The 11948-nt window shown below is 45.2% G+C and overlaps 1 protein-coding gene across 1 annotated transcript in view; it reads left to right on the top strand.

The window, feature by feature from the left end:
* Positions 1 to 3698: 3698 nt before the first annotated feature.
* The window catches only part of LOC147323410 (uncharacterized), a 36968-nt gene continuing 28718 nt past the window's right edge, over positions 3699 to 11948 (top strand). Inside the window, exons 1-2 of the mRNA XM_086304895.1 lie at positions 3699 to 5853; positions 8729 to 8858. Coding sequence (XP_086161021.1) covers positions 8790 to 8858 — 69 coding nt within the window. The 5' untranslated portion in view covers positions 3699 to 5853; positions 8729 to 8789. The remainder of the gene's footprint in view (positions 5854 to 8728; positions 8859 to 11948) is intronic.

The following is an 11948-nucleotide window of genomic DNA, read 5'->3' as shown; positions in this document are numbered from 1 at the left end:
TCAGCAGCGTTGGAACATGAAAACTCGAGGGATGAGGAGCGTGCTAAGCTCCATCGACAGCGCAGAAGGAGTTCGAGGATGACATCATGATTCTGTGAAAGCACAGGAACCAGAAGCTATGGTGGTGATGACAGCAGTTTCCTATGAACATCACCTAATGCGGTGCCACTATACTGTACATACGATGACACTCTGAAGGCTGCTGGGATCATAACAGCAGTAAGACAACTGAACCCTGCACCGTTTTCACAGAGGTGTTTCTCTGCAGAGCGTGGACAATGAAGGAGTCATAAATATCCCCCTCACAGGACGAAGGCCTGAAGTGAGGTAATGGGAGGCCATAAAACTAGAGTGCTGAGAGGTCTGCAGCTCTGGAAATAGCTGAGACCCATGTTGACAAACAACAAAACCAACTGGTATGTTTGAATGTTTATTCTACATACATTTGGACTCTGGTCCTATGGACAATGATGGAAACATCTGGAAGAGACATTCATGACGCCCTGCAGAGCTCAAACCACCCTGCAGAGAGACATGTGATTTGCACACCCGCAGGAAGCACCACCAAGCTGAGATGTTTTTGAAAATGTTACTTTCTTATTTTCACTATTAAATTAACAATTTCTTTGTTTGCTTGTAGGATGCAGTTTGCCATGAGATGAGATCAATGAGGAATGAGATAACTGCTAATACATTTGTTAAACTGTGTATTTTTTCAGTAATTTAGGGTGATTTGACATATGCTGAATATAACAATGTTTGCATTGAAACTGTCAGACATGAGGTATTCATAACTGGGAACTTTTCAAGCATAAAGGTCAAAAAGGGGGGAAATGTTAGATTTGTATTGTTGATTGTCATTTATGCTTAGAAATATTTACTCATATATGCTTAGAAGTGTATATAATCATTGGTGGATTGAAAGGATGTTTCATCCTAAAGTAACAGCTCTGTGTGTTAGGGAGTGCATCCGTTCTTCTAGAGTGTCCTTGGTATAAATCACATACTCCCTAGGAGAGTTTCTCTTTTCTTGTTGATTTATGGTATAGCAAGCACACGTATATCTGTTTAAGTATAAGAGCCTTTTGTTAGATGGACTTAGACGTCCTGGCACTAGCCTTGGGGAGTCTTCACAGGGTCACATCTTGACCTCACACAGATTTCTCTCACACACACACACACACACACGCGCGCACACACACACACACACACACACACACACACACACACACACACACAGGCAAGGTACTCTTTGTGTGTATGTAGACGTCATATGTTAATGAACCTATGCATATTCATGTAACCACAATAAAAGGAGTGCTATGGGGAGCCTGGCTGAGAGTCTCTGACGGAGGTCAAGTGGTGGGACGACACTTGGCTCCAGCCAGACACCTCCCTCATGCATGAGTAAACCAGCCTGCTTGTGTCTTGCTTTGCAGTGTAATTATATTGTCTTCAACGTTCCAGCGGATAGGTACAAGCTACAAACCTATCAATAGGTAACTTCACATCTGAGCAGACAAGTATCACATGTGGAGTTCCCCAAGGTTCCATCTTGGGACCCCTTCTGTTTAACATCTACATGCTCCCACTGGCACAGATTATAAACAACAACAAAATAAACTATCACAGCTATGCAGATGACACACAAATATATATCACAATGTCACCAGGAGACCAAGGCCCTGTACAGGCTCTTGGTAAATGCATTGAGGAAATCAATGACTGGTTGTGCCACAATTTTCTCCAGCTAAACAAAAACAAAACTGAGGTAATAGTCTTTGGCGCCAAAGAAAAACGATTACAGGTCACCAGAGAACTTCAATCTATACATCTAAAAACCACAAACCAGGCGAGAAATTTGGGTGTAGTGATGGATGCAGACCTAAACTTAGAAAAACACATTAAGACAATAACAAAGTCAGCTTACTATCACCTCAAGAATATATCAAGGATAAAAGATCTGATGTCTCAACAGGACCTGGAAAAACTAGTCCATGCATTCATCTTTAGTAGGCTTGATTACTGTAACAGCATCTTTACAGGTCTACCTAAAAAATCAGTCAGACAACTACAGCTCATTCAGAACTCTGCTGCTCGAGTCCTCACTAAGACCAAAAAAGTGGACCACATCAGTCCAGCTCTGAGGTCCTTACACTGGCTGCCTGTCCGTCAGAGGATAGACTTTAAAGTTCTGATGCTGGCCTATAAAGCTCTGAATGGTTTAGGACCAAAATACATCAATGACCTCCTGACCCAGTATGAACCTTCCAGATCCCTCAGGTCATCTGGGTCCGGTCTTTTATCAGTTCCCAGAGTCAGAACCAGACACGGAGAAGCTGCATTCAGCTTTTATGCTCCTTATATCTGGAACAAACTCCCAGAAAGCCTCAGATCAGCTGAAACACTCAGTTTATTTAAATCCAGGTTGAAGACTCACCTGTTCTCAGCTGCATTTGAATAAAGCACCAAACCCACACTTTAAGCTTAAATTTCAAAACTTACATTTATCCATCCATCCATCCATCTTCATCCGCTTATCCGAGGTCGGGTCGCGGGGGTAGCAGCCTAAGCAAAGAGGTCCAGACCTCCCTCTCCCCAGCCACCTCCTCCAGCTTGTCCGGGGGAATACCAAGGCGTTCCCAGGCCAGCCGAGAGATATAATCTCTCCAGCGTGTCCTGGGTCTGCCCCGGGGCCTCCTCCCGGTGGGACATGCCTGGAACACCTCGCCCAGGAGGCGCCCAGGGGGCATCCTTGCCAGATGCCCGAACCACCTCAGCTGGCTCCTTTCGATGTGGAGCAGCAGCTGCTCTACTCTAAGCCCCTCCCGGATGGCCGAACTTCTCACCCTATCTCTAAGGGAGAGGCCAGCCACCCTTCGGAGGAAGCTCATTTCCGCCGCTTGTATCCGCGATCTCGTTCTTTCGGTCACTACCCACAGCTCGTGGCCATAGGTGAGGGTAGGGACGTAGATCGACCGGTAAATTGAGAGCTTCGCTTTTACACTCAGCTCCCTCTTCACCACGACTGACCGGTGCAGTGTCCGCATTACTGCAGCCGCAGCCCCAATCCGTCTGTCGATCTCCAGCTCCCTTCTCCCATCACTCGCGAACAAGACCCCGAGATACTTGAACTCCTCCACTTGGGGCAGGAACTCATCCCCGACCCGGAGTGGGCACTCCACCCTTTTCCGGCTGAGAACCATGGCCTCAGATTTGGAGGTGCTGATCCTCATTCCCACTGCGTTACACTCGGCTGCGAACCGCTCCAGTGCGAGCTGGAGGCCCTCACCCGATGAAGCCAACAGAACCACATCATCCGCAAAAATCAGAGATGAGATTCTGAGGCCACCAAAGCGAAAGCCCTCCGCCACTTGGCTGCGCCTAGAAATCCTGTCCATAAAAATTATGAACAGAACCGGAGACAAAGGGCAGCCCTGGCGGAGCCCATCACCCACCGGGAACGAGTCCGACTTATTGCCGGCAATGCGAACCAAGCTCTTGCAACGGTTGTATAGGGATTGAATGGCCCGTAGCAATGGGCCAGACACCCCATACTCGCGCAACACCTCCCACAGGACGCCCCGAGGGACACGGTCGAATGCCTTCTCCAGGTCCACAAAACACATGTAGACTGGTTGGGCAAACTCCCATGCACCCTCAAGTATCCTCGAGAGGACAAAGAGCTGGTCCAGTGTTCCGCGACCAGGACGAAAACCGCATTGTTCCTCCTGTATCCGAGGTTCGACTAGCGGACGAACCCTCCTCTCCAGCACCCTGGCATAGACTTTCCCGGGGAGGCTGAGGAGTGTGATCCCCCTGTAGTTGGAACACACCCTCCGGTCCCCCTTCTTGAAGATGGGGACCACCACCCCGGTCTGCCAGTCCACAGGTACTGCCCCTGATCTCCACGCAACATTGCAGAGACGTGTCAACCAAGACAGCCCTACAACGTCCAGAGCCTTCAGGAACTCGGGGCGGACCTCATCGACACCAGGGGCTCTGCCACCAAGGAGTTGTTTAACTGCCTCAGTGACCTCGCCCCCGGAAATTGGTGGGTCACACCCCTCATCCCCAGACTCTGCTTCCTCCCCGGAAGACGTGTCAGTGGGATTAAGGAGGTCCTCGAAGTATTCCTTCCACCGCCCGACAATTTTCTCAGTCGACGTCAACAGCGCTCCGCCAGCACTATACACAGTGCAGGTAGAGCACCGCTTTCCCCTCCTGAGACGCCTGACGGTTTGCCAGAATCTCTTCGAGGCAGTCCGAAAGTCTTTTTCCATGGCCTCTCCGAACTCCTCCCACACCCGAGTTTTTGCTTCAGCCACTGCCCGAGCCGCATTCCGCTTGGCCTGTCGATACCTGTCGGCTGCCTCCGGAGTCCCACAGGCTAACCAAGCCCGATAGGCCTCCTTCTTCAGCCTGGTGGCTCCCTTCACCTCTGGTGTCCACCATTTGGTTCGGGGATTACCACCACGGCAGGCACCGACCACCTTGCGGCCGCAGCTCAATGCAGCAGCTTCGGCAATGGAGACGCTGAACATGGTCCATTCGGACTCAATGTCCCCAGTCTCCCTCGGAATGCTGTTGAAGCTCTGCCGGAGGTGTGCGTTGAAGATCTCGCGGACTGGGGCCTCTGCTAGACGTTCCCAGCACACCCTCACTACGCGTTTAGGTGCACCAGGTCTGTCCAGCGTCCTCCCCCGCCACCTGATCCAACTCACCACCAGGTGGTGATCAGTTGACAGCTCAGCCCCTCTCTTCACCCGAGTGTCCAGAACATATGGTCGCAGGTCTGGTGATACGATTACAAAATCGATCATCGACCTACGGCCTAGAGCATCCTGGTGCCACGTGCACTTATGGACACTCTTATGTTCGAACAGGGTGTTCGTTATGGCCAAACTGTGATTAGCACAGAAGTCCAATAACAAAGCACCGCTCGGGTTCAGATCAGGGAGGCCGTTCCTCCCAATCACGCCCCTCCAGGTCTCGCTGTCGTTACCCACGTGAGCATTGAAGTCTCCCAGCAGGACAACAGAGTCTCCAGGTGGAGCACCTTCCAGCACCCCCCCAGGGACTCTAAGAAGGCTGGGTACTCCGAACTGCCACTCGGCGCATAAGCGCAGATGACAGTCAGGACCCGTTCCCCGACCCTAAGGCGCAGGGAACAAACCCTCTCGTCCACCGGGAAAAACCCCAACGTACCGGCAGCAAGCCGAGGGGATATAAGAATACCCACCCCAGCCCGCCGCCTCTCACCAGGGGCAACTCCAGACTGAGACAGAGTCCAGCCCCTCTCCAGGAGACTGGTTCCAGAGCCCAGACAATGCGTAGAGGCGAGCCCAACTATATCTAGCCGGTACCTCTCAACCTCACGCACCAACTCAGGCTCCTTCCCCACCAGAGAGGTGACATTCCATGTCCCTATTGCCAGTCTTGGCAGCCGGGGGTCGGTCCGCCAGGGCCTCCGCTCCTGGCCGCCACCCGGCTCACAATGCACCCGACCCCTATGGCGCCTCCTGCGGGTGGTGGGCCTGCGGGAGGATGGGCCCATGTCTCCTCTTCGGGCTGTGCCCGGCCGGGCCCCATGGACTAAGGCCCGGCCACCAGACGCTCGCCCTCGGGCACCCTCCCCGGGCCTGGCTCCAGGGCGGGGCCCCGGTAACCCTATCCCGGGCAGGGTAAACTGTTCCCTCGATATTCTTTTCATGGGGGTCTTCTGAATCGCTCTTTGTCTGGTCCCTCACCCAGGACCAGTTTGCCATGGGAGACCCTACCAGGGGGCAAAAGCCCCCAGACAACATAGCCCCTGGGATCCCTGGGACACACAAACCCCTCCACCACGATAAGGTAGCGATTCAAGGAGGAGAACTTACATTTAACTACTGATTTTATCTACTGTTCTGATTTTATCTGTTTTGATTTTATATACTGTTGTTTGTTTGTTTGTTTGTTAATTAGTTAGTTTATTTGCTTGTTTTAATCAATTTTAAATCATGCTTTTTATTTGTTCTTGTTTCTAATGTCTCTGTAAAGCACTTTGAATCACCTTGTTGTTGAATTGTGCTATACAAATAAACTTGCCTTGCCTTGCCTTACATGACCAATTATGCAAATTAGGCAATGACGTCATCTAGCGACTTTGTCCTCCAGCTTCACTGTTTATATTATGCTAACATAGCTGTGTCGCTAGCGGTCACGTAGCGCATCATTACATAGCAGCTAGCCAAACTTCAGTAACACTACAAACTTCACTGCTGTTTACTTTCCTGTCTTCATTTATTTGGGAAGTAATAGCAAAGCTGTACGTCTTAATTTGTTTCAGAAATCCCTCAGTCAGAACATGCTATATTATGTTTAGGTGGAAACTAGCGAGCTAACTTGCTGCTAACTTCTAACTCTGTTAAATTTCGTAAATTCTGTTTTCATGGATGCCTGGATATTAAATGTAATTGTTACATCTGGTAGAGCAACCACACTGATCATTTTATTACAGATGAAAGAATTTAGACAGTTTTTCAACTCTCGGTAATGCTGCAGTGAAGAAAATAATATATCGCGATATATATTGTTACCGCACATGCTTGAAAGTATACCATGATATGGATTTTAGGTAGGGTTGCCAACCGTCCCTTAAAATACGGAATCGTCCCGTATTTCGAAACAAAAGTACACGTCCCGTATTGAGCTAATAAGGGACGCACTTTGTCCCGTAATACAGTGAGAATCAAAAGTAGTCTATAAATGTTAATGGAATTAACGCTTTGTTTGAAAACATAATTCCCAGCCCCTCTCCTGCTTTGTGACCAATGAGCTAACAGCACACTTATGACAATTCGAGTATGACAATTCAGATTATCTCATTGGTCGAGGAAAGGTCGCTTACAGAGAAAATACCGGAAGACAACAGATGACCACAACAAGAAGCATGGCCAACAGGGAAACAAACGCCGACACTGCGGTGCAAGTCTCAGATGACAGTACACTTAAAGCTGGGCAGACACTGTGCGATTTTCAAACTGCACGATTGACTCGCAGGGGTTAGAAGTTGGTAGGTCACGATGCAGGGTCTCACACTATACCGCCCGATGCTCTGATGCGACCTGAGAGCTCACACTGTGCGTCCATAAAATGAAGGTTATAACAGAAAATCTGTCGCTCGCTCTCTCTGTCTTTCACTCACACAGACACACCACCACCATCAACTTTGCTAAATTGCTAATGAAAAACATTGATCAGGCAGCTGTGATTGAGCAGCAATGTAAATCCAACTGTTTTCACGGTTGTTGTGGTCGTGATAATTTTGTGATGCCACATCGAAAAGGCTCGGATGAGCTTTCCAAAGTTCTACAAGTTGTGCCTCCATGGCTTGTGTCCAGATCACACGCTGCACAGCCGTGCTGCTCCGTCTTTTTCACCGACGTTTACGTGTTTGCGCGTGCGCAGTGTGAGCGGCTGCGGTGACACCCTCACGAGCGATTGATGATCGGGAGCTGGTCGTGAGGTGTTAATCGCTTCTCGTTACCCCACGTATACTACACGACGCACGATGAAGGCCAAAATCGGTCTGATCACCAAATCGGTCGCACGACTCAGAAATCGTCTCAAAATTGGCCAAAAATCGCACAGTGTGAGCCCAGCATTAGAGCAGCAATGTTTGTTCGCTCAGAGAAAGAAAAATAGGCTGCAAAAGCACAGGGAGGAATGGGAAAAGGAAAACACCTGGCTGGAAAAAGTTAATATGGGCATGTGCAGTGAATATCAGCGCTATGTGGCCAGAAGTGTGATAATATAACTTATTTTGAATGTGTGAATGTGTGTGTGAATGGGTGGATGACTGGATATGTAAAGCGCTTTGGGGTCCCTAGGGACTAGTAAAGCGCTATATAAATACAGGCCATTTACCATATTTTGTGTAATAAACAACTGCAAGGATAGATGATTACAACAAATAGATCACTAATACATAAAAGTAATACATAGATGAATAATGATGGTGAGTTAAGATGCGTAATCATGGGAACAAGCGGGTTTACAAACAGGAGCAGCTGATTAGCATTAGAAAAGCTGAAATAATACCTCAACTGAAGCCAATTGTACTAAATGCACTATATGTGCACAGTTACAAGAATATTTTTCTTTCTATTGTTTTCTATTAATTTATATAATTTTAAGTTAAGCAGGACAGAGTTCTTTTAAAGAAAGATTTACTTATATTCTCAAAAGTTAAGCATGACAGGCTTCTGTTTAAGAAAGAGACCTGTTTTACTGTGTTAATGTTTTCATTTTGAGCTAAAAATAAATGGCTAAATGATCATTTGTTTCCCATGTGTTCATATCACAAAGAATATGCATCTGCTTAAATCAACTTCAAGTCAAATGGTTAAAAAAATAATTTCACACACAAAAAAAGAGCTACCACACTGGGAAGGGTGAAGACAACTGGGTTGCCCGGCCCTGGCCACGAGGTGTCCCTTATTTATTTTTCAGGGAGTTGGCAACCCTAATTTTAGGCCATATCGCCCAGCCCTACCTCCAAGACATCACTTTGACCGTAAATCTGAAACTGCAAAGACCGCACACACATTCTGTAAAGGATGCCTTCATCTGCCTCATTTGCAAATGTTACAGCAAGTTCAAAAGTTTGTTTTTAGTTAAATTTCTTAGTTTACAGTTGAAGTAACTAATATATTTTTCTTCTTCTTTTATTTTTTCAACCTTCTAGCTCTTATGGAGAAACCCAGTTTTCCACATGTTGCAAGTCTCTAGTCGGATGCTGATGTTGGATGTGTGGAGCAGTGTGGCTGCTAACTGCAGATCATGGTTTTAAATGCAGAGAAGAATTTGATTGTAAGGTACACGAGGTTAAGGGTCTCCATGCTGTTCTGACTCTCTTTGAAGAGACATAATGTGTAACTCATGTAAAATTGTTTGAAAAGGAAAAGGCAAATGTGTTACTAGAAAGCTACAGAGGCTGCAAAGGTTGAATTTCATATCACCACCACAGCACTTGGTTTAATTGATTTGGTTATCCTACAGAGAAAGAGGAACTTGAAGATATTTGTAGCTTATTTTAGGTTTTAGAAATGTGCTAGATAGGATGTAGAAGTATAGTAGAGACACTGACACTGCCCTGGATGTAATATAGGCCTAAACGTGACATAAACTTAGGAGTAAACTTGTAAGAGACCCTCCCCACCTTGAGCTGTGAAAACAGGACAAAGAGAAGCTAAAGCTGAGTGGAAATTCCCCAGGGGATACCTGGGTGGGGACCTAAATGTTTGTAACTGGATAACTTTGGCTTGAAAGGGAGATGGACTTTTATGACCCACAGGAAGTCACGTACACACAGGTACATAAACATATATACACATGCACTTACACACAGGTACGCAGGCACTCGCGTGCTCGCACGCACACAAACATACAAACACAGTGTTTAGTTTTATGGCACATCGTATAGAATGGGGGTCACTTCTATAAAACTGTGTGTAACAGACAACGAAGTTGAGATCTGCAGAGTAATTCTGGGGTTCCTGTACATCTCCCTTTCCATAAGCTGTATTAATAAGTGTGGATGAATAAAAGTGTTGTGAATTGACTACTGAGTCCCGGTGTTGTCTCTGGAGGCCTGAGGAATCCAAGAACCAGGGTGAAACTGTTCAGAGGTAACAACCTGCAACCTCTGAGGCTTTTTAAGAACACATTTGCTTGTTCTAATTGATGTGTGGTTTTCTGTGTAATGATGTCATCTTGTTTTCTTTGTTGTCCTGAGGTTTTAATCCTGTTTGATGTTTATTACGAGGTTTGGAGCAGTAGCTTCTAACTGCAATTTAACACTTCATTATAGAATTATTAAAATAAATTGTTGCATTGTTTCCCAGATATCTGGTGAACTTGGGTGTTTACACAAAAGCTGAATTCTTTACAAAGGACCTGTTACAAAGAATTAGAGAATTGCAAATTGTCTCTGTTTATTGCAAGAAATCAAATCAAACAAAATATTGTAACTGTTCTAAATAGAAGCAGCTTTCACCCTTTACTCTATAGTAAATGGCTTTTTGTTATTCTTAAAAATAATTATACTTCTTTATTGAACACCACCATAAGAAGTCACACACAATTTCTGGTGATGTCAATAAGAAATATAACTGCATCTTTAAATGTTCCATAATTATGATGAACCACATTTTTGGTACAGTGACCACAAATCAAAATGAGACCCAAACAGTTTCAGTCCACTGTTTGGCTTCTTCAGAGGGTAAAGGCCCCAAACCAAAAATTGCAGTCTCTTTGCAGGTGATCCCACCTCTTGTTGATAGAAATCAGCTGCAGCAGCACCAGTGGGCAGAAGAACCTTAGGAATTTTTACAGGCACCCCCTTTAGTCAGTTCATTTGGTATTCCATTTCCTGCAGGACACGAACGATTGTTTAAAGGGGTTACAACTGCATGAGTTAAAATTTACTTACAATTTACTAAATCTAAAACAATTTTCACTGGTGGTTTTGTTTTATTCACCAAAAATAAGATAACATGTCAAAGACCACCGTGTAAAAAAAACTGTAGAAATGTAGAAATCACGTCCTGACTAGTTAATCTTTGAGTATTTGCTACCTCGCTTTCGATGGTCTCATCAATAAAATATGAATCATAGAAAAGACATGATAGATGAAATAATATGATATTAAGAACAAAATGTATTGTCCCTTGATAATCCTATTTAATCTGATCAGCATTTAGCATTTGTCAAGGAAGTTGCTGATGAATGTAAACCTTGAGTAAAAGGACCTCTAGTGGTCAATCCCTGTACAGGTAAACGCTGCATTTGTGTTAATGACCAGTAAGAGCTTTAAATTTGTTTTTAAAACCAGAGCGACCCATAAAAATAGATCCAAGACTTAAAAATAAAGTATAAAATAAACTAATCAGGAAAAAAAGGAGAAGACTAAAACACTGGCTTCCAATCACCAATATCACTTAAGTGCGCACAGTGCCACGGCCACTCAGCACAGTCACATTTGAAACAACAATAATCTGTTAAAAGCTACATAAATTATAACCCACTAAGTTTTAGCACTTACCCTGGTATAGAAAATGAAACAAACACACACCATTATTTATTGATTTCTTTTTTTTATTAAGTAATGTTTTTTCAGTTGAAGCCATTTAAAGTCTATTTAATAATGCTGTGTTAGAACAGGCACTTTAAAGCTCTTTGTACTGTAAGGTTAAAACCCCACAGTATTAGAGAGAAAACCCCAGCAATCAAACGATCCCCTATGAGCAAGCACTAAGGCGACGGTGGGAAGGAAAAACTCCCTTTTAAGAGGAAGAAACCTTCAGCAGAACCAGACTCAGGGAGGGGCAGCCTTCTGCTGTGACTGGCTGGGGGCATAATTGTGATGTAATTTTATGCTAAGGATACTGAATTTCATGTTTGTTTGTTAGAATTAGTGAATTACCATGATGACTATTTTAAGTATGATTATAAGTAAAACTAAAAGTGCAAGTGCACCAATTACTGAAGTCATCCAAGAAATTATATCTAACCATCTTCTGATTGTAGGAATCAGGCCTGAATTAGCTCTATGGGGAAACCTACGCTGAATAATTGCTGAAAAATGATTGAACAATGAGGTAAATGGTGCTCCACAAATATTAAGGATGTGCCTGGTGACAAAAATGACTCCTTGGCCCGCAAGCATAACTGGAGCTGTAATAAGGGAATTAAAACCTGGAAGATTTCTGTGAAGTCTGGAAACAGCAGAGTCTCCGTCCTCTCTTTGAAGAGTTCCTTGGACAATATTTGGTTCATTCTCTTTAGATCTGTTATCTGAAGCTGCAGGGAGACCAACATTGAATAAATCAATGCTGTAACTCTCACTGGTGGGAGAATCTTCATGTCCAAAGTTGTTTATAGAAACAGTGGTTTTAGGAACCTTA

This window comes from Aulonocara sp. 'chitande type north' Nkhata Bay, linkage group LG8 (assembly GCF_057382095.1).
Source record: "Aulonocara sp. 'chitande type north' Nkhata Bay isolate Kocher_YH1m ecotype deep benthic linkage group LG8, A_spYH_male_GT1.1, whole genome shotgun sequence".
Classification (NCBI taxonomy): domain Eukaryota; kingdom Metazoa; phylum Chordata; class Actinopteri; order Cichliformes; family Cichlidae; genus Aulonocara; species Aulonocara sp. 'chitande type north' Nkhata Bay.
This window is presented reverse-complemented; position numbering and strand designations above follow the sequence as displayed.